This window comes from Pezoporus wallicus, unplaced genomic scaffold (assembly GCF_028554395.1).
Source record: "Pezoporus wallicus isolate ANWC-B61680 ecotype Strahan unplaced genomic scaffold, APGP_CSIRO_Pwel_v1 scaffold_3294, whole genome shotgun sequence".
Lineage (NCBI taxonomy): Eukaryota > Metazoa > Chordata > Aves > Psittaciformes > Psittacidae > Pezoporus > Pezoporus wallicus.
This window is the reverse complement of record NW_026635478.1, coordinates 9,565,460-9,586,929: the sequence shown is the minus strand read 5'-3', so window position 1 is coordinate 9,586,929 and position 21,470 is coordinate 9,565,460. Positions and strand designations below refer to the sequence as shown.

The following is a 21,470-nucleotide window of genomic DNA, read 5'->3' as shown; positions in this document are numbered from 1 at the left end:
CAGGCAGGAATGCCGAGTTTTCATTCTTTTGTGTGTTGGAAGAGTTCTATTACCTACATTTAAATCAACTGTAACCACTTGTCCTGCTGCATACAGCTCCAGTTTTGTCTCCTTTTCTAAAATAAAAAGACAATCTCTTCTATTACCGTGTTCTCTGAGCTTTCCTGCCTACAGGTGCGTTTATTTCACTGAAGTGTTCTGAGATCGTTTAGAGCAGTGACTTAGGTTACTGCGCTGCTACAGCACTTGCTGCCGCGTCAGTTCATGTCGTGTCGCCTCTCAGACCCACCTCCGGCAGACAGCAGCACCCGCCGCAGCTGTATAGGGCTGCACCCGAACCCTGACGCGGATTTGCGACTGTCACTTTCCCACCTCCCTCCGGTCCCCGCCTTCCGGCCGCAAGTGTCCCGGCAGCACTACCTCCGCCCCGCCTCTTCCCGCCCCTCGGTCCAATGGGAGCCGGGGCGGGGCTCCGTGTCATGGCCGCCCCCGTGCTGCGGCCTTGATAGCCCGCGGTGCCTGGCGCCCAGCTTCTCTGTCTTCGCCCGCCGCCTCCCCTTGGCCACCATGGGCACCGTGCATGCACGGGTAAGCGGCGCGCAGGGGACGGGCCCGCAGCGGTACGGTCCAGCGGCTGCGGGTCGTGCTCTCCGCTCCTCGACCTTCGGGCCGGGCCCGGCGGGGGCAAGCGCCAGCCGCCTTTCTCCGCCGAGTGCAGCTCGGGTCGGGGATGGGACTGGCAGCAGGGTCTGGCCACTCTGTTGGGCCGTGCGTCAGGGCCTCCGTGCGCCAGGGCCTCCGTGCGCCAGGGCCTCCGTGCTTCAGGCCCGCGCGGCGGCACCTTGGGATCCCTGCCCAGCGCCTCCGGGGGCAGCCGGGCCCGTGACTGCCGGATGCGGGGAGGAGATAGGGAAAGGGGTACGAAGAAGGGAGAGGGTCCCTGTTGCTGCCACCGTCCCGGTGCTCGGAAGCGCCTTTCCTTCCCTCCCCGGGTCTTTCCTTCGTCCCTGGCGGCGGTCGGGGTTGACCTTGTCGCCGGGGCTGGCAAGAGCAAGGCTGCGTAAATGAAAGTATTAAAAGGAGCAGCCCCCAAAAAACAAACTACGAAGGAGAAACTGTCCTACACGTGCAGCCCGTACGGTGGGAGTGGAGATGGGAGGTTTGCACTTCCCTGGTAAACTGCAGCATTCCTTACAGAGACATGCTATGTCTCGCATCCAGAGCAGTTGGAGGCCTTCGTGAACAGATACTTAAATGTCTATATAGCATTACTTAAATAAAGGAATATAAATATTTAAGTGTTTGTTGTGGTCAAACAAGAAGTAGTGGCTATAATGGTAACAAGAAAAAGTCTCTCTTAGTTGTCAGAAAATAATTTCAAATACAGATACATAGGTTCTGAAATACTTCAGGATGGCAGTAAACGGTCCATGCCTCAAGGCTTCCTTAGAGAAGCATCTGGGGACGTTCTAGGTAAGCAGTCCACTCCTGAGCAGTCTGCTGTATGGAAAGGTGTAAGTGCTGTGTGAGACAGGTTATGAGAAAGTCAAGCTGTAAGGATACCAGTGAAAAGGCTGGTGGTGCTGTGCACTGTAAAGCAGAAGAATCACAGAGCAAATGTCAAGTCCTTGTGAATTTGACTTAAACTATTTTCCCCTTAAAGCAACCACAGGGCAAAAACTTGTGGATAATTCAGGTGTGATTAATGAGTGACTGACTTATTTGGGGGCTAAGAATAGACTGGATGATTCCTCAAGATCCCATCTAGAATAACACCTCTTCAAAAGCCTTTTGAAAACCAGCAGGTTTCTCTGTAGTGTTTAATTAGACTGAGGAACAGCTGCTGGCAAGCCGTTAGGGCTCCATAGTATCTTATTACCAAACCTAATTTAATTTTTGTTTCAGTTATTTTTTTTTCTTGTATTCTTGGTTTTTGTATCCATCTGTAGTATAAACTGATACACAATATTGTGTGGATGTTGAGTGTCTCATGCTTGCCTGAAAATTGCTGGGAGTGAGAGAGGATTCTGTCTTCATTTAGGTGGATTCTGATACGTAACAGCAATTTCCTATTCCAGCAAAATAGCTATCCTTAAATAATGCAGCAAATACTGTATTAGTGACTTAAGACTAAAAGTAGATTTACTGAGTTATCCTGTCCTGACCTCTGCTTTTGCAGGTAACCCGCTATTCTGTCATGCTTGAATCTGTTATCTTCTGATAAAGTGTTATTTTAGGACTCCTTAAGGTATAGGAAATGAAGCCCCACTGTGCTGGAAAACATTTTAATTAAACTTTTCACCTCTGATCCATAAGGCCTGAAGTTCTTAAGTTCTTATGCATTACTTAGAAGGTTACTTTTAAAAGAAGTATTAAAATGTAGATTTGTAGAAATACATTAAAAAGTAACAAAATGCAGACACCCTTTTTAAAAAATTGTTCACACTTCTCTCCCTCTTAAAAACCCAAAATAAGTAGTAACATTTTTTTATTTTAGATTTTTTTATTTTAAGGAGGTAGAATTCATCTTTAGAACAGGAAGCATGTCTTAAAAATAAGGGGTGTTTTTTGGAAGAGTGCAGAGTACTTTAGAGAAATGATTCAACATGGAAGCTATTCACAACTTTCATTAAAAGATGCAGAAAACAGGTAGGTAACAAGTGTGCTGGTAATTCCCCTCATTTTAGTTCTTCCCTTTTGCTTTTTTCCCCTTAGAAACTGATGAGCACAGTGTCAAGAACTGTATTTTTTTTCCTTTTTAGAAAGCATAATTCACAAATCGGTGTGCCATATTAAATGCAGTTTTATGCTTTCAGAGTTTGGAGCCTCTTCCAATGGGTGGCCCAGACTTTGGTGCTTTGGGAGAGGAAGCTGAACTGGTTGAAGTTGAACCTGAGCCCAAGCAGGAAATTCTTGAAAACAAAGATGTAAGTACATGAAAAACATCTGGATTTTTTCTCTTAAAATAACTGTCATGGCACCTTGCTTGTTTTTCCCAAGTGAACTTTCTAAGCTTTGGTTTTGGATGTGAAAGAACTAAATGTAGTACTGTGAGTTGAATCTGGTGTTGTCTAGTTCTTGTGTTTTTTAACCCACCACAAGAGTTACTAAGTTCAGCTCTGAGCTAATAGACCTGTCTCCAGATGCTGCTCTCCCCTCTCTTGTAAGACATCACTGCTTGGGGGAAAACCAAGCAACTGTCCTTAATCTGCTAGAGTGCAGTATTAGCCAAGTTAGGGTAAAACACCACCACGTGAATTATGTTGCTAAGCAAAACAGTAACTTAGCAGAGGATGGTAACGTTTGGGTTTTTTTAACATTTCACTTGTAAGATCATGTCTGTCTTTGCCCATAATATGTTTAGCCATGCTGGATGGCTGAGATACCATGCATTATTTTAGTTTTTATTATGATTTTCCTTTCTTTTATGGTATTCAGTCTCATCCTCTCTAGAAGCTGGGCAGTAACATTTGGATTTTATTGAGGTCATTATATATATATTCTGATAGGGTCTTCTTAAAGCAATTTGCAGGAATGCTAGGTGGCTCTGGTGCTGTTTTATTATATGTGAACATATGAAGCATTTGCAGATTGTTGTTTGTTACACTTACCCCTGTATTTCTAACACAGTGTAGTAGTGAGTATGGCTAGTAGGTTTGTTTTTTCTTTTAACTCTTTGCTTATGTGTGCCTGATACAAAAAATAGCTAACTACAACAACCTACAGGTTTTGTTTTACATGTCTTAGTATCTTGGTGTGATTTCTGCAGTGACTTATTTGTCCATACAACACTGACAACTAAAATCCCAGAAGCTACAATGTGTTGCTCTCTCTTCTGCAATGACCAGTATTAACTTTGGTATTAGAGTTCTGTTTTCTTTAATTTTTGAGTTAAGGGAACAACTTTCCAGAATCTTAGATATCACTGATTTCTGGTAATGTAGGTCAGCAGTAAGATGTAAGAATCTTCAAGATTTTTCACTTGGATAGCAATCCTGTTTTGTGCACTGGTGATTTTGATACTGTTAGATGCAAATTCAGCACTCGTGTTTAAAACACTCTGTTCTGTTTAGGTAGTGGTTCAGCATGTGCACTTCGATGGACTTGGAAGGACCAAAGATGACATTATCATGTATGAAATCGCTGATGTTTTCAAGGCTAAAAATCTCATTGATGTAAGTACTGTAGTAACAGACCTACTGTTTAAAAATACAAAGTAGGATTTTCTTTTTCCTGCTTTGGGCAGGCAACTCAAATACGAGGCAACTTTGTCAAGTTTTACAATGATTATGATCTTGTGATATGGAAGATAAATATGAAATACTGGCAGGTACTATATTTTCTGATGTATTCAGCTCAAAGATGTTGTGAGATAGCAAAGGGTACTCTCAGATATTTTTTTCAGCTTCAGTCTTCCTATCTGAGAATTGTTAACTGGGTAGGTGACACTTTCAGTTAACTTCATTAAGATAAGTTATTGTATCTTGGCACAGATAACTGATGCCAATCTCCACAGTGGATCGAAGTGAGAGTTAGGCTGTATGCCCTTGCACTCATAAGTGGTGATTCTTTCTGGAGTGTGGCTGGCAGTTAGACCTGTAAATTGATCTAAATTTAAACAGATTAAGGTGTTCAAGGTTTTTGCCAAAAGCATAGGTGTGTAAATTTTAACTACTGAAACTTAAGAATTGAATAATAGGTTTAAATTTTTATAACAATTAGGAAGCAGACTATCAAAAGGTAGGCAATGAGCTGAATGCACTGTGTTTAATTTATTTCTTTACAGATTGAAGTGTTAAAGTGTGATCTGTTTTTGAAGGCGCATATATGTGTCTCTATACAAAATCTGTGAATATTGTATGACTTACTTGCATTTAACTTTTTTATCCTAGTTGGGTTTTGGTAACCTGAAAGACTCAAATGGACCAGAGGATCTCTGGAGGTCCCTTCCAACCCAAACTATTCTATGACTCTATGGTTCTGTGACTAAGCTACTTATTTCATCCTGTAGGTTATGAGGAAATCGCATGAAGCTCGTGAAAAGTTGCTTCGTCTAGGAATCTTTAGACAGGTGGATGTTCTGATTGATACCTGTCAAGGTATGTATTGCCTCCTTAATCCTCACTTTTTTCCCTCATGCAAATGTAGACCTATATATGTATAAATATATATATACACACACATGCATACCTATAATGTATATTTTCCTGTGTAATAGGTTGGACTTTTCTGTGTAAAAAAACCTTACTTTCTGATATACCTTTATATATTTTAGATGTACAGGTAGGTGTGCTATATATACAAGTGTATGTGTCTGTAGGTATGTGTATGTATATATAAATAGCACTTGTATGCATGCAAAAATGAGAGACTTTCCAGCACTATAATAATTACAGTACATATTCCTTCATACAAAGTATCAGAGGGACACTTGAAGAAAAGCTTGAAAATGTGTCCTGTACTTTCACGTATTACACATCGCATAACTGATGTTATATCAGCACATTCCTGAGGAAATGCTAGTAATTGTATCAGTGCTTGTGATTAAAAACTGGCTTATAGTATATGTGGGACAGCTGAATGTGTGCAGGTTTCAAAGTGAGGCTCAGTTTGCATTCTTGGATTGGGGGTTGGTTTTCAAAATTGTTGCTGTTCTTTTCAGCAAAGGAAAGTTGTGTTACTGAGAAGGAAGTGCAGAGCAGTCCCACAGGTTGCTGTCACATTTACTTCAAGCAGAATTAGGTATCCTTGACAGCTGTGTTTTCAAACAGCTGCTGTAGCCAGAGCCCTGAGGCTACTGGGCAGCTTCTGCTGTTCAGCACTTGACTACAGAATGCTGGGAGCTCTGCCCTAGTGATGGTGTTCTTCTTGCTCTGTCAGGACCACTTTAATTTCTAATCATTTTAATGTAAGAATTTATCTACGTCTTTGTTTTTAGTGGGTAGGTAACAAACAAATGTTACTGTTTCATAATTAAACTAATTTGTTGATAATTAAAGCTAGTCATGCTGCAGTTGAACCAAATTCTGCGCTCATATCCAAAAGACATCTTTTTCTCAAGCATTTTTCTTTGTAATGTGGACTTACATTATCATTTAATTCAACCAGTTTTCAGATAATTCAAAGCCTCTTATGTGTTCGGGGTTTTATAATAGCTTTTTGGAGACAACATAGATTTGTTTGTTTGTTTATTTGTTTATGTAGGAGATGATGCCCTTCCAAATGGTTTAGATGTAACCTTTGAGGTAACAGAATTGAGAAGAGTAACTGGAAGCTATAACACTATGGTTGGCAACAATGAAGGCAGTATGGTATGTATTATTTCAAATAATTATTAATTCCTTTCGATATTCCTCTTTCTTGTTTCAAACCTAGCAAGGAATTTGGGGATCAAAGCCAAATTATTTTCTTGATCCAGCTTTACGAAGGCTTTTCCAGACCTTTGTCTCTAAAGAGTCTTTGTATTAGTCAGGCTTTCATTCAGCAAAAGCCTATTTTGAGCTAGGGAAGAATGCTGTAGCTTCCAACTCAGTATGTTAATCTTTTAATTCTTAAAATTCAATAAATTATTTTTTTATAGTATTTAAGATGCTTTATCTAGTGGAGAGGTTTGCAAGGAGTTTAGCATTTCATTTCTGTGAGATCTGTTTAGAGTGTTTTTGTTCTCAGTTGAAATGCTTTATATTTAACTTAGACATTGTTCTTGGGTTTTACTATTTTAGCCCAGTACCAGTTAGTTTGGGCTGCAAAATGCAAGGTTTTCCAGAACCATATAAATGTTTCCATTTGATTCAGTTAAGAATGGATCAGATTAAAATCTTGTGTGAAAAATATTTATCAGATGACACAAAAAGTAACAGCTGTACTGTTTTCTATTAATGTCTTGTTAACAGAAGTGCTGGCGTTAAAAACATCATGCTCTCAGGTGCTCATTCCTGCACCCTTTCTGTCTTACGTGCACAGTGCAGCTGTGCCTGGGGCTGGTAGATAAGCCAGATCAAGGGACTCATCCTTTTCTTCTTAGGGATATTTTTAACATGGATAAAATACTGCATGACTCAGGTGATGCTGTTTTGCAAGTGCACTGAATAGGAATTCAGTGAGTTGAGAGCTACTTATGCAGCTCCTCTGCCAAGAGCAGTGTCCAGATAGTGTGGTCTGAATGAAACCAGTAGGAAATCCATGTTGGTTCTAGTGCCTTTGGAAGCAGTCTGAAAGCTGCTTTGGTTTCTCTTTTTGTACTCAGCTTCTATTTGATTTTAATTCATTGTGGAGAAGCAAAATGTTTGAATGATACAAAGACATGATGCTAGTATTGGCAGCAGAGATCGTTCCCTTAAAAGTTGAATAGATTTAACATTTATTCTAATCCCTTAAATTCATCTGAAGCCTATAGGTCTAACATTTTGTACTAAAATTTCTGGTTAGTTGGATAATTGCATTGTAGCCATCATCACAAAGTTCAGGTGACTGATTTGTTTCCAATAGCTGTTAGACAAAGGCAATCAGCATTTTATAGCTTTTTTACATACTTTTAAAATAGAACACACAAGAGTTGAACAGTCCTAGCACAGGTAGTGTCTGTGCTTGGAGGAAACTTGCTCCATCCTTTCTGCCAAAGGACCAAGAGCTGCCAAAGGAATTTGTGCCAGAACAGGCAAAAGTGTTTAACTAGTTTCTGGAGAACTGGAATGCTAATGTCGTACTGCCATCAGGACTGATTGCAAAAGTATCTTGTTGCTCAAAACAAAAATACATGAAAGTGGCTCTGTATTAATAATTTTCCATTGGCTTATTGCTGTGGTTTCAGTGAACCCTACCTGATGATCAGCTAAAAGTCTGTAGTTGTAGAGCAGCTGCTTATGGCAAAGATTTACTCTCCTGGGCTTTGAAACTGACTGGGAGATGGTGCTGGAAATAATAGCTGTACTGATGGTACAGTAAGAATGCAAATTAAGTTGCCCACTACTGGCCAGCAATAAAAATTGGATGATTAACTGTAACTTCTTCTATTGTGATGGTTTTTTTCTGACACTACAAAGAGAAATCTAATTTAAAAGAAAAAACACATTCAGTTGCAACTGTATTGTCTTTCTCATTCTCACCATAGATATACTTGTCTTCAGCATATAATTAAGATGAATGACTGCAAACTATATGAAATGTGAGGGTTGTTTTGTTTTGTTTTTAATTTTCCATAGGTGCTTGGTCTCAAGTTCCCAAATCTCTTTGGTCGTGCAGAAAAGGTAACCTTCCAGTTCTCCTATGGAACAAAGGAAACATCGTATGGCCTGTCACTCTTCAAACCACAGCCTGGAAGCTTTGAAAGAAAGTAGGGGATACATGTTTTAGTACCTTTTCTTTTAGTTGAAGGAATATAATACAATAAGATCTTTCATTGAGTAATAATTAAATGTATTCATTTCCTGAGGATCTTTTAATAATGTGGCAAAGCTAGTTTCTTAAGGTTTTTTGAGAATTGAGAATTGAAAATTCCACCTACTTAGTTTCACTTTCAAACCTACCAATAATGTTGTGTTTCAGCTTTTCAATTAACCTGTACAAAGTAACTGGGCAATTCCCTTGGAGCTCTCTTCGTGAAACTGATAGAGGGATATCAACAGAATTCAATGTAAGTGTAGCACAAGTGTTTGTGGAAATCATGCTTCCTTTACATGTAATTCAAGTCACAGCTGGCTTTCGCGAATATTTAGTTTACTTTTTTAATGATTGAAACACTTGTGCACAGGGCTAACTTGTCATTATTTGAAAGAGGTCAACATTTTTAAAATGGTGGAGGTAATAGACCTTAGTCTTGTTAGAATTCAGTTTTATTTTGGCTGTATAAAAAATACCAGTGAATTTTTTCTCCAAGTTTTAAATCTTTAAAGTATCATTTCAGAGAGGTGGCTGGCTGCTTAGCTCACTATATCAGCCCGATTGAAGATATTTCTCATTTGGGATAGAGCAAGTAATGTGCAGCTACTGGGAGAAACTCTGTTGACTGGTTCAGGAGCTCCCTGAAAATGGGTTTCTCTCTGATCCTAGCAATTTGAAAAGACAAAGTGTACTTAAGTATAAAACAATGTTCATTAGAAAGATTTTTCATGGAAATGTTTATTTCCAACCCTAACTATTCTATGATTCTATGATTTTCATTTTGTAGCAGTTTTTCATGTCACACTCAATTTTTTATTTGTAGTTTCCAATCTGGAAGACCAATCACACACTGAAGTGGGAGGGTGTGTGGAGAGAGCTTGGCTGCCTTGCTAGAACAGCATCCTTTTCTGTTCGAGAAGAAAGTGGACACTCTCTTAAATCTTCTCTCTCTGTAAGTCTGTTTCCTGATATTTTTTTTTAAACACATTATTTTGAGTCATCTAATAGTTACAAATTACATCAGAGGAGCTTTTTGTCTTAGCAGGTTCTGTGTTTTACTTCAGACATCTCTTGCTGTGTTTGGTCGTTCACACAGAGTCATCCAGGAGGTCCGAAGAGGGAACATATTTTCATAGTTGACTGTTGCATAGGCCAGCTTGTTCTTTCTGCAGGGCCTCCCTCTGTCTCACTGCTGTCTCTTTTTTGCAGAATTGTCTTCTTTTTGTAAAAGACAGGATCAGTAAATTTGCTCATCCTAGAGCTGCTGTGCCCTTTCTAAATATTCTTTCCTATAGCAGTTTTTGGTCACTTGTCATCTTTAACTTGTAGGTTACGAATTGTAGGAAATAAAATATTTGCAGGTTACTGTCATAGGCTTGGTGATTTACACTGGAACATTGTTGCTGCCAGGTTTCTGGTGTGTACCATGGCCAAAAGATATAAATGTGTGCATTTAGTGTGGCCTCTAAATTCAGAACTAAATTAGTCTGTAGGTAAGTTGTTCCCAAGTCCATGGAGCTACACGAGCCTTAGCTGGAGCTGTGGTTGTCTTTTGCTGTTTGCACAGTTTTTGAAAGAAAATAATACAGTCACTATGGGGTATTCAGCAGATATGAGAACCTGAAAATACTTTTTTGATTCTTTTCAGCATGCCATGGTAATTGATTCCCGGAACTCCTCAATCTTGCCAAGACGAGGTGCTTTGCTGAAAATTAATCAGGTAGTATTAAGTCACTTACACTATTACTGGATTTTTTCTGTAAGTGTATTTGAATAAGTCTTCACCTAATTGATGTTCATGTAAAAAATGTCTACAGAGTTAAAATTAATCATAAATTGACCAGGAGTCAGTGATGACCAGTATTTACTTTTATAATGTGTGCCTTTTAAAATCATGAAACTGTTTTTATGATGGCAAATTTTCATTTTAAGACCATCGGTCCAAAACAGCACAGCCGTTTTGTCTCGCCATTAGCATTAAATTACTTTACTAGCTGAGATACATTATCCCTGACTGCACTTTACAGTAGGTATTAGTCCTTCTATTCTAATACTGTCATGTAATACTACCAGACTGTGGTCCTGTTGCTACTTACAAAGTCTGTAAATCTTAGATTTAAAAATGGAAGACTAAGTAAAACTAACTGTCAAAGTCATACACATATATCATTTTAGCACAGAAAATGGTTTTCACTCTTGTTACTTTCAGAGCTTTTAGAAAAGCTGGCTTTTCTGGTATATCAGTTACAACTTGGAAGCATTAGCTTCTGCAATGCTTTAGAAGCAGATTGCTTTGAAATGCCCCTGGAAGCAGAAGTACTGCTGTTTCTGTAAGCAGCAGGGAACTGTTCTGTTTCCGAGTGAAAAAGGTGGTCGTAATGCGGGGTTTTGTTAACATACCATTTCTTATGTGCTGCTTCTAACACTGATTCAGGTCACTTATTTTCAGCTTGCATTGGTGTAATGCAATAGGCTTGCTGGTTCTTCAGCGCTGCCTTAGTGCATATGAAATCTTTTCAGGTCTAGGTAAATACAGTAAGAGTTCTTATTTTGGGTGTTGAATTTTCCGGCTCCATTCTATTTTGCCATCATTTACAAGAATGACTTAGAAAGCAATACCTTGGCTTAATATATGGAGAGAAAAAATGCTGTTCATTGTTCTGAGGGTCATGTATGTTTTTTTTGTTGATTCAAAATTCAGTTTTCTCTCCATACCAGTGTATCTGTATTTCTTGTACAGAAAGCACTGCTTGTGCTGATGCAGACATGATGAACTTTTAGAAGGAAGAAACATGTAATATCCGTTACAACTTTCATAAACTTATGTCTTTGCAGGAGTTGGCTGGCTATACAGGTGGAGACGTGAGCTTTCTAAAAGAGGATTTTGAATTTCAGTTGAATAAGCAACTTATCTGGGATTCGGTAATTTTTTAAAAGATATTTTAGTGATTGATCTGATTTAGCAAATGAGGTTATTAAGTCTGTTTCTTATGATGATTTTTCACCATGAATAAGAAGATGATTGTGAAAGTGAAAGATGAATGGTGTAAATATGTTGATTTGTTTCTTTGAAAGTGAAATACTCTTAACATGACATTCCAGCCATGTACCGTCACTTGAGAAGTGGGCATTTTGGAAAGAATGACTAGTCTGACAGTTAATGATGTGAACTGTTCTCCTTTCAGAAGTAATGTTGGGCATGTCTGTTCTTTGTGATCTTTATAATAGAGTGATTTTCCAAAACCAATGACAGCCTTTGTTCTGTCTCTTTCACCTGGTTATGAATATTCTGACTAATCTTGGGATAGTTTTCTTTTGTCATTGTAAATTATGAGTATTTGATTGTTAATTTTGATATCATGGCATGTAATTATTTCTTCTATGTAAAACTATTGGGAAAGAATGGGAAGACTGATGTCACTACGGCGCTTAGCCTGCACTAAAACATTTTGTGCTCAATGAACAATTTAAGTTCCAATAAGAAAGGCATGTGCTGCAATGAGAAGTTTATATGAGCCCCTAGTCAGCCACACCATAGGCAGAACACGTCACAGGTGATATGGTACCGTGTCTGCAGTAGTATTTTGGTTTAGAGTCACTGTGTGGTTTTGAAATGAAATTCCTATACCGTTATCACTTAAAGTCTTGGTTTGGTTAGCAGAGCTGTTCTTGTGTATCCCAACTAGATTTCCTTCTGAGGAAGCAACACTGTTCATGTTTAATGAACTTTATGAGAGCATAGAGATTTTAAGATTCAGGCAGCTTTACAGTTTCATAGGTGAATGGGGAATTAAACAGCAACTTCTATTATGAAGATTTAAAAATCAGAGGTTACAATGATTTGCATCCCAACATACCAAAGAAAAAAAACAAACCCAAACCAGAATGAAAAAACTTTTAGTGTGAGGCAACTTGGTTTGACCAGTGAGGCCAACACAGAAGACATTTTAAGGCTGTTTTCTATATCCCTTTCTTATTACGTTATTATGTTTGCACCTTCCATGTGGTAGGAGAAAAGGCATTGCCTGATGAGTGCACTTCTAATCATCTTACATTTATTTGCTGACCTTTAGCTGAGAAAGACAGTGTATTCCCCTATGAAGTAATTTAATGGCCTCATGGCTACGCAGAGAGGACTTGTTCTTACCCATGACTGCTAATATGCCTACATCGTGAATGGAAGTGAAGTGTATCTCATCATGTGGTGTACATAATTTTATATCGCCCATTGTTCATGAGTGTAGATTTGGCATGCAGCTGGCTTTTGCATATGCCATGTGTTGTGTAACCAGACATGTGTGCTGCCTGAATATGGCAGGGGAAGCATCTGGGGACACTTGGGGCAGAAGGTAGCAGGAGTGTGCTGTAAAATTAAGAGATATTATCCAACACCTTTAGGCTAGGTATTGTCAGTAAATCTCACCATCTGGCAGTAGTACTTCTACTTGGTACACAGGTACCAAGCAAATGATTAAACCATTGAATCTATTTATTATAATGATTTGTCTCCCAAGAATTACCATATAGTAGTATATAGCATATCGGCAGTAATGCTGTGTGTGTATCTGACGCCAATATAGTGAGTTGCAGAAGGTGGTTTCATTTAATTCTAAGGCTAATTTACAGACAGGTAGTTGTTGTACATTTTTGCTAGTTATTTGCTTGACAGCCTCTGTGGTTTTAAAATTGCCAGGTCTAATTTATGGCAGCAGTGTTGTCTTACTTCAAGACATGAAAATTCATAAGAAAATAGGAGCTGGATGAGTGTTCTATTTAGCAATAGTAAAACTAGCACTTGGTGCAGATGTGCTATTGTCAACTTTTTCAAGGTGTAGCTCTACATAAACGAAAGAGGGCAGCAGTGATCAAGAGTTCCCTGAAAATGCCATTGCTGCTGTTGATACCTATGCGTGCACTGTGATCATCTGTTAGTTTTTGTCAGACTGAGGGGAGCTCTGCCTGTTAGTGAGCGATTAAATTTTACTAATACTGTTTTTAGGGAAATTAAGTAGCATGTATTAATAAACAACTTCTTATTCTCTCCAAAGGCTTTTTCAGCATCACTTTGGGGTGGAATGCTAGTACCTATTGGAGACAAGCCATCCAGTATAGCTGACAGGCAAGTTTTTAGATGGTTCTTAATTTCTTTCTACAGGTAACATAGAAAACTATAGTAGAAGAGCAAAGCCGTAGTAGTTCTGTTTCTGAGGAGAATAAAACGTTTCTAGTTAGCTTTAATTGCATATTAGTGCTCAAGCTGTACCTTTTGGTTTTGATTTTCATGTTGGGATAGTATGTAGTTGCTCTGCTTGCCAATATTTATGGTTGCAAAATGATACTTATCATCTGCAAAATTTTCTGTCAGGCATAGGTAACACTGTAGGTATTTTTAGACGTAAAGCTGTATTGTAAGTGTTGGCTTTTTTGGTGGTTTTGCTCTCTTAATACCTGTGTTTAAAGGTCTCTAGCAGAAGCCATTTAGACTTAAATTTGTTTACAATAAATACTAAATGCTGAGTGTCAACTTCACATATGATAGATCTTAACTATAGTATTTCTATCAAAATTATTACAACAGACAGAATCAGCATTCTGGTTCTTATTCAGTTCTGGGGATGCTTCTGTTTTGATTTTTTTAACTGATGGAAGACTTATTTTTATTATTAATAAAATAATAATAAATAAAATAATAATAAAAAATAATTTTATTTTGGAAATTCTATCAAATGCATCAGGATTTAAATATCATTTCTTGTATTTCTTTAAATACACTTTACTAAACCAGTTACAAAGTTAGCTGTAACTCTGAAAAGCAGTGTCAGAATTTTGGCTAGATATTTTCAGACATCCTTTCAAGGGAAGCTTTAAATTGAATTTGACTGTATTCACTAGGTTTTACCTTGGTGGACCAACAAGCGTGCGTGGATTCAGTATGTACAGCATCGGACCCCAGAGTGAAGGTCTGACATGCTTAAAATTCCACTCCTCTGACAATACTGTAAATATTAGTGGGTAACAAAGAGTCATATTCTGGCCTTAAGCTTTGTATAGCTTAAAAATAATTGCTTCCACTCTGCATTTTGAATCTGAGAAGTGTTATGTCATTATATATTAGTTCACAATGGAATACAGCCTGGTAGTTCTTAGTAAGGGCATTAGCTAATTTTATAAACCAACTGTGTGTTCCAACTTGTATACTACCAGTGTGTCAATTTAATTAGTAAGCAACCTTCAACCCAAAAGATGGTTATAGCAACATTCACATTAAATCTGTTTGCTACAGTGTATATTCAGGTAGCCTAGGGGAAAGGTAATCTGACCAACAGAGGTGTTTTGAGAGCCAGGAGCTTCCACAGTTTTATTGCTGTTGACTTGCTGTTATCAGTGGATTCAGTATTCAGTATATTTTAAAGCAAATTGTTTATCCGTTTCCCACTTTTAGAACTAAGGCAGGTATTTCAGTGGTGTTTCAGTGTTCAGGAGGTAGTCTCTGATGAAACAGAAGTGGGTGCATGTCTCAGGCTGTCTTGGTGAGGGAGAGAATTGACAGGGCTCTTCACTTGGAAGGTTTAAAGAATTGTGTAAGTGCTAATTTCTTTACTTAATAATGGTGAGGTTGGAGAGAGCTAGAAGAGAATGGCAAGAGTTGGAAAGGGTAGAAGTGTGACCTAAAACAACTTAAGGATGTGTTTTTGTACCTTTTAATCACTGGTTCTTTGAATATATGCTACAGTATATGCTTTTACTCTAACATTTTACTAAAACAGGTGATTACTTGGGAGGAGAAGCCTACTGGGCTGGAGGCTTGCATCTATACACCCCTCTCCCTTTCCGGCCAGGCAGGGGAGGGTTTGGAGACCTTTTCCGAACACATTTCTTCCTTAATGCTGGAAACCTCTGCAATCTGAACTATGGTAAGACTCAGTAGAACTATGTATAATTCTTTTATATATCTATGAAAGCAAAAAAAAAAAGAGAGCTTTTTGGTGTCTGTTTACACAGAAGTTTGTTTACCATGTATATTTTGGTGCCTGTAAAAAGCTACTGCTATTAACTTGTATATTTGACAGATTGCCAGTAATTTTTTTAGCTCTTTGAATAAATTCCAGCACAACTTGTACAGAAGAGAGCTGGAATGGTAACAGTAATATCTGTGAATAGTTGATGTTCTCAGACTAATGTGGTAGTTGATTAACACCTGCTGTCATACACTGTTCTGGAGGGAGACTGGAAGATGATGTTCTAGTGGGATTCTAATGTTTCCTAGGATGAACTAAATAAAAAGTGGCATGAGCATAGGTGAGGGTGCAGTAGCTGATGTGACTTTTTTTCCCCTCTCCCATTCCCAGTTTTTTTCAAGTGTATCAGTATATGACTTTTCAATATCATTTTAATCAGTTTGGGGGTATAGTGATGTTTGATGACTGCCTCACTTGATGGAAGAGAAGCAGCATCCATACGGGAGTGAGACACTTTATGCACAATTGAAGGTTAACTGATTATAAGAGACCTACTAAAGACATTTAAGTCTTTAGTATTCACTTCCATATTCATGCAGATAGGTACCCTATAATGGGAAATGAAGATCAACCAGCAATCCAACTAAAATCATGGTAGTTTGAGTCCAAGACAGTTGAAGCTCATGAGAGTTGTGGGTAGTAAATAAATTTTGAGTCTGCAGGTGCTGCTCCTAAATAGTCTGGCTTCTAGCTCTGAAAATCCAGTTAGCTGCTGACCACCTTGACAGCTTAATTCGATTCTTGTTCTCCTGCTCTTTTGCTTTTAGGCGATGGTCCCAGAGCTCACCTGCAGAAGCTGGCAGAGTATATCCGATGGTCTTATGGTGCTGGAATAGTGCTTCGACTTGGAAACATTGCTAGATTAGAACTTAACTACTGTTTCCCCATGGGAGTACAGTCTGGTGACAGGTTTGTCTTTTACACCAAATCCTTCAGTAGTAACTGTTTTTAAAGGTTACTGCACTTATATCTAGTTTTGTCAGAGATTTGCTGCCCTTTAATTTTATTTATTCTGTGCTGATTTAGAGATATTTCAACACTTGATTCTCTTCTTTCTGCTTGCTATATTCATACTGGTTTCACAGTGCTTCTTGATTGAAGACTCTGTTTCTTGAGTTTCAAAGATCACTGAAAGCAGCTGTTGAAATGTATGAATAGCTGTGCAGCAGGTTTTATTTTTTTATGGGAAATGATCCCTCAAACAGATCATGGTATTTGCTTAAGTCTTCCAAAAACAAATGAGTGGATAAATACCGAGTTTAATGTCTGCTTGAAAGATGAAAACAAGTTATCTATATGTAAAGGCAAAGGCAAAGGGAGAACAAATTAATTTGTTAGCAATGAATTATCCTACATCAAGCAATAAGAAACCTTCAGGGGGCCTGCTGTTACCTGTGAAAGCTATGTGAGAAACTGTATTTGGTATGGGAGTTGGATTATGTTTTTACTTCTCATTCATATGAAATGTGAATTAATAACAGCAACTTGAAAATTATGGGCTTGATTTTGCAAATGTAAATGCTCCATATGATTGATGCAGTGGCAAAGCATTTACTTAAAAAAGCCTTTGTCAGCTAAAATTTGAATTATAACTTTCCAAAGACTGAAAACCTTGGAAATTTGGGGATGGGGAGAATTGATTTTAACTTCAGCAGTATCTTATATATCACTTACATTATTTATTGTTTCTTTTCAGGATATGTGATGGTGTTCAGTTTGGAGCAGGAATCAGATTTCTATAATACAGAAACATTTTACATCAGTGTATGAAATTGTGCTCTGTAACTGAAATCAACACTATAATACAGCTTGATACTTTTGAAAAACAGTGCACATCTGAGTGATTTACCTCAGACTCCACAAGAAACTGCATTAAAGAATTAGGCTGTAAAGGTTCATTGTACTTCTGATTCTTATCAAAGATGGGAGAGTTTTTGTAGCTTTTAATTATTAGTTGTTACTTAAAATATTAAAAGATTTGTGTCAGGAATTTGTTCTTGGATACAGTTCACATGATTATAGTTGCATTGGTCTGCATAGTCTTCACTTTTCCAGCCACAAGTCTCACAAGTGTTGGGACAACCAAGTGTGAGTATGGCTAAAAGTGGAAGTTGAGGGGGAACAGTCTTCCTCCATCATCAACTTCTGTGAGCAAATGACGCTGAAAAAATTCTGTTACTCATCAAAAAGTATTTTTCACAAGTAATGGTTGCGAGTGAGCTTAAATTTTCTGATTTGAATATCTTAGAGTCATAAAATGATTTGGGTTTGAAGGGACCTTAAAGATCATCTAGTTAAACACTTGTGCCATGGCCAGGGACATCTTCCACTAGACTGGGTTGCTCAAAACCCCATCCAACCTGGACTTGAACACTGCCAGGGATGGGGCAGCCACAGCTTTTCTGGGCAACCTGTGCCAGCGCTTCAGCACCCTCACAGTAAAGAACTTCTTCCTAAAATCTAATCTAAATCTACCCTATTTCACTGTTGTAAATCATCTATTTAAATGCCTTCTATAATCTGAATTGCATACTGTAAAAATTTAAGTTGGCTGTCTAGCACAGTAAATACTAAAATTCAAGAATGCCTTTGAAAGTTTCAGAGTTCTCAACTCTGCAGTGTTTTTGCGTGTTTTGATGCTCTCAGCAAAACCATTGATTTGGGTCTTTGGAACAAATCTTTTTGTAGCAGTTGCAGAAAGGGGTGTATACATGTGATCATGTGATACTGCCTTGTTTCATTTTGTGTGAGAGGCATGCCGATCTACTGACTTCTTTAGTTGCTGATTACACTTAAAAGTGACCTCCTGCTTTATCAGCTGGCATATATTTCAGTTTCTGTAAGGTCAGACTAACTCAATAGTAGTCCTAAAAAATTATCTTTGAAGGTAGTTACATACTAATTTTTTTATATGTATTAATCCCAAGTTGTCAGTCCTAAGAGAGTCTGAACCTAGAGGCCGCTTTCCCTGCAACTAAATTCACATTTTTCTGTTAAGTGTTGGTAAATTTAAAATCTTAATACAAAGAAGATTCTGGAAGAGTAGAACAGAAATACACCAGCTATTACACACCTGGTTTCTTCTACTGTGGTTAAAGACACAGGTTTGGACGTAACTGGCAAGCTACTTTGCCGAATGCTACCAGGACTGCCATGATATCTTGTTCCCAGTCAAGTTAGCACTGCGACCCCACTCTCTTTAAAGAAAACACAGTTATACATTGCTTCAGCATTGGTATATACTGATGTTGCTGTAGTACAGTAATTAAATCTGTTGGTAACACACTTTATAAATACAAAGTCTAGAAATTTCTGCTTAGTTTTGCAGAGCTCCACCTGGATAAACATGCTTTCCTTCTTGTAAAGGCTTGCAGATGTTCAAAACATAGCTGTGGGAATGACAGAAGTCAGGTCTATTTCAAAGAACAAAGTTTAATATGAAAAACCTTTTTCAGTGTATGTGTCTAACAGCTACTGTAGCAAAGTCATGTTTAACAAATACTTTCTGATGTTTTGTTGTTGTTATGAGATAAAACATAGCACTATGTTATGAATGTCAACAGACGTTACTAGTTTTTCTTCAGCACTATCTACATTTTGACATATAAAAGTATTTTTAATGGGAATGTTTAGATACCAAAATGCCATTAGGATTTTCTCCTAGGAGTTTGACCTTTATTTTGGTCCTTTTGATAAAATTAGATATATTTTATGGCCTTAAGAACTCTTCTGTGCACGTTTGTTACTGAAGGCTGCTCAAGTGTAATACTTGAATATTACACAAGCAAGCCCTAAGTGAGTATCAGTTTTAGAGAGCATATTCATCTTCCTGAGTCGAGCAGGCCTACAGAAACAGCCTTGGCCTCAGGCTGCACCTAGTCCACAAGTAAGTTTTGAGAGAATTGTGAGAAATTAAGGGATGAACTGGGGAAATGCTGAAGGCTGAAGAGGCCTTTCATGCACGTCTGCTGACAGACCATGCTGTAACACACACAGGAGGATTGTCCAGTAAGTATAAAGGGAGGAAAACTATGTTACATGAGCCTTTGAGTCACTGTTTCCCTACCTGTGCTGCAAGATAACATGTCCTTACAACATATAACAAGTGCACAAAAGCTATTACAATATATAATGTATTCCTTGGGATTACAACTGTTACTTCTATAGAATACTTGTGTGATTAATATATCCGCGTTGAAAATTTGTTGCAGAGGCTCTTAATAGAGGGATAAGATAGAAATCAGAATCCTACTAGAAGCTGCTGTCCTGCTAAGCAGACTCTGTGGCAGAACAGCTCTGGACAGATCTGAAGCAAATCTCTTGGCTGATTGCATGTCTGTCCGGAGTACATCTGTGAAGGATAAAAGGTGCAGGGATGACCTGCAGTCATATCTGTGATTCAGAAGCATGGTATTTTCCTAAATGGATAGTTTTGGAAGTCACTTTACCTATTGTGTAGTGAAGGTGTTCTTGCTTTTATAGCCATGTGCAGCATTAGGGACAGTAAGATGGTGATAAATGCTTCCAGGTAGTACACCTGAAATGCCCACCCATGTGCTTGTGAACCCTTTGAATTTATGTGAACAGTGCTGAGGATGCAAATGCCATCTGAAGCCCAGAGTTTCTTCAGTCCTCTCTAGAGGCTAAAGGAGGGCTTTTGGGGACAATGTCTGTACAGCCTTGGTGCTGAGCCATTGGAGAGGTAGCAGTGATGTGTCAAAAGCAGGGCTAGTATTTATATCACCAGTTCTAGGATGGTGATTTCTTGGAGCTGTTCCACTTACATTAAAAAGTTGAAAAAGCTGTTTGTATCAGTAGATCTAGTGGTATTAGGTACTGTTAATGAGTAAGCTGTTAGGGAGCTTTGGGGAAGGTGGAAGAGGAAATTGGGAGGGTGTTAGAATGCATGGGGCAGGTTTGCTGCCATGCTGTTAAGAGCAGAACTGTATTTGATTTAAAAATAAAATAAAATGCTGACCTCAATAATACAGAAATGTGCCTCAACATAAGTATGTTTGGGTTGCTTTGTGCCTTTTTAATACAGCTCTGTACTTGCTGCCAATGGAGATATCTGCAGAGATGTAGCAAGTAATGTTTGATACGTACTTCCCTTCCAAAATACCTGTTGGTTTTGTTGGGCATCTGTGTTGAACTTGCTGTCCATGTTGTGCCCCTTGAGGGAAGCATTCAGAGTCTTCCTCTTCCATGTGCAATAAAACGCACAGGTCCACAGAAAAGTAAGTGGTGTCAGGTTGGGTCTCCTTCTTCTGGGGTGCTTGAGCAGTTACTCAAATGAAAACATCCCCTGTGATGCGTCAGGGGACAAAAAAAATGTACTCCTTCATGGGAATATTAAGGAATTGGCCAGATAATCTGGGAGATGATCCTGAGCCTTGTATGGGGATAACATCTGAAAATCATCCTAAAATTACAGAATTTGGGTGTACGGGATTGTAGGTTTGCTCTGCCATTCTTGTCTTGTTTTTAAAAGGGCTAGAGCTTGGCAACCACAGCAGTAAGAGTTCTTTTCAGGAGGATTTTTACACAGCTTCTCTACCACGGAAAGGTTTTTGAAATAGTTACTTGAACGTGTGTTTTATGAAAACAGTGCAACATCACTGTTAGTGACTGCAGTGCTCTTGGATGATTTTAACTTAATTGGGATGAGACTTTAAGCTGAGTGTATTCTGTGCAAGCCAGAGCATTCAGCTTTCTTCCATTGTTAAGCACAAAATGCAATTGGCCTGTAGCTGTTAGAACTAATGCCTGCGTGGGATAAATGGTGTTTGTAAAAGTTTCTCAGTTCAATAGAATGCAGAATAGAAAGTATTCTGAAGCAGATCAGTTAAGTGGTACATTTCTACCTCCGTACTGAATATTATATTGTTAAAATGAGCAAATGTAAATTCAGATTTCTGAATGTTCAGCTGAACATTAAAGCTGACAGTTTCGGGCTGAAATTAAAAACCGATTTTGAACTAGGTTTAGTCTTTCAAATGTAATTATTTCTGAAAAGGCATGTTTATGCTCCGGCAGTTTTCTTAATGAATATTCGCTCACAGGAATCTCATC

The 21,470-nt window shown here is 38.5% G+C and overlaps 1 protein-coding gene across 1 annotated transcript; it reads left to right on the top strand.

The window, feature by feature from the left end:
• Positions 1 to 491: 491 nt before the first annotated feature.
• Positions 492 to 17,290, top strand: SAMM50 (SAMM50 sorting and assembly machinery component). The gene is made up of 15 exons (XM_057427189.1): positions 492 to 588; positions 2,817 to 2,927; positions 4,074 to 4,175; positions 5,012 to 5,099; positions 6,205 to 6,311; positions 8,202 to 8,332; positions 8,545 to 8,632; positions 9,203 to 9,331; positions 10,028 to 10,099; positions 11,215 to 11,301; positions 13,428 to 13,498; positions 14,272 to 14,339; positions 15,147 to 15,293; positions 16,166 to 16,307; positions 17,095 to 17,290. The coding sequence occupies exons 1-15, from the start codon at positions 568 to 570 to the stop codon at positions 17,138 to 17,140; spliced, it is 1,410 nt and encodes a 469-aa protein (XP_057283172.1). The 5' UTR covers positions 492 to 567; the 3' UTR covers positions 17,141 to 17,290.
• The last annotated feature ends 4,180 nt before the right edge of the window (positions 17,291 to 21,470 follow it).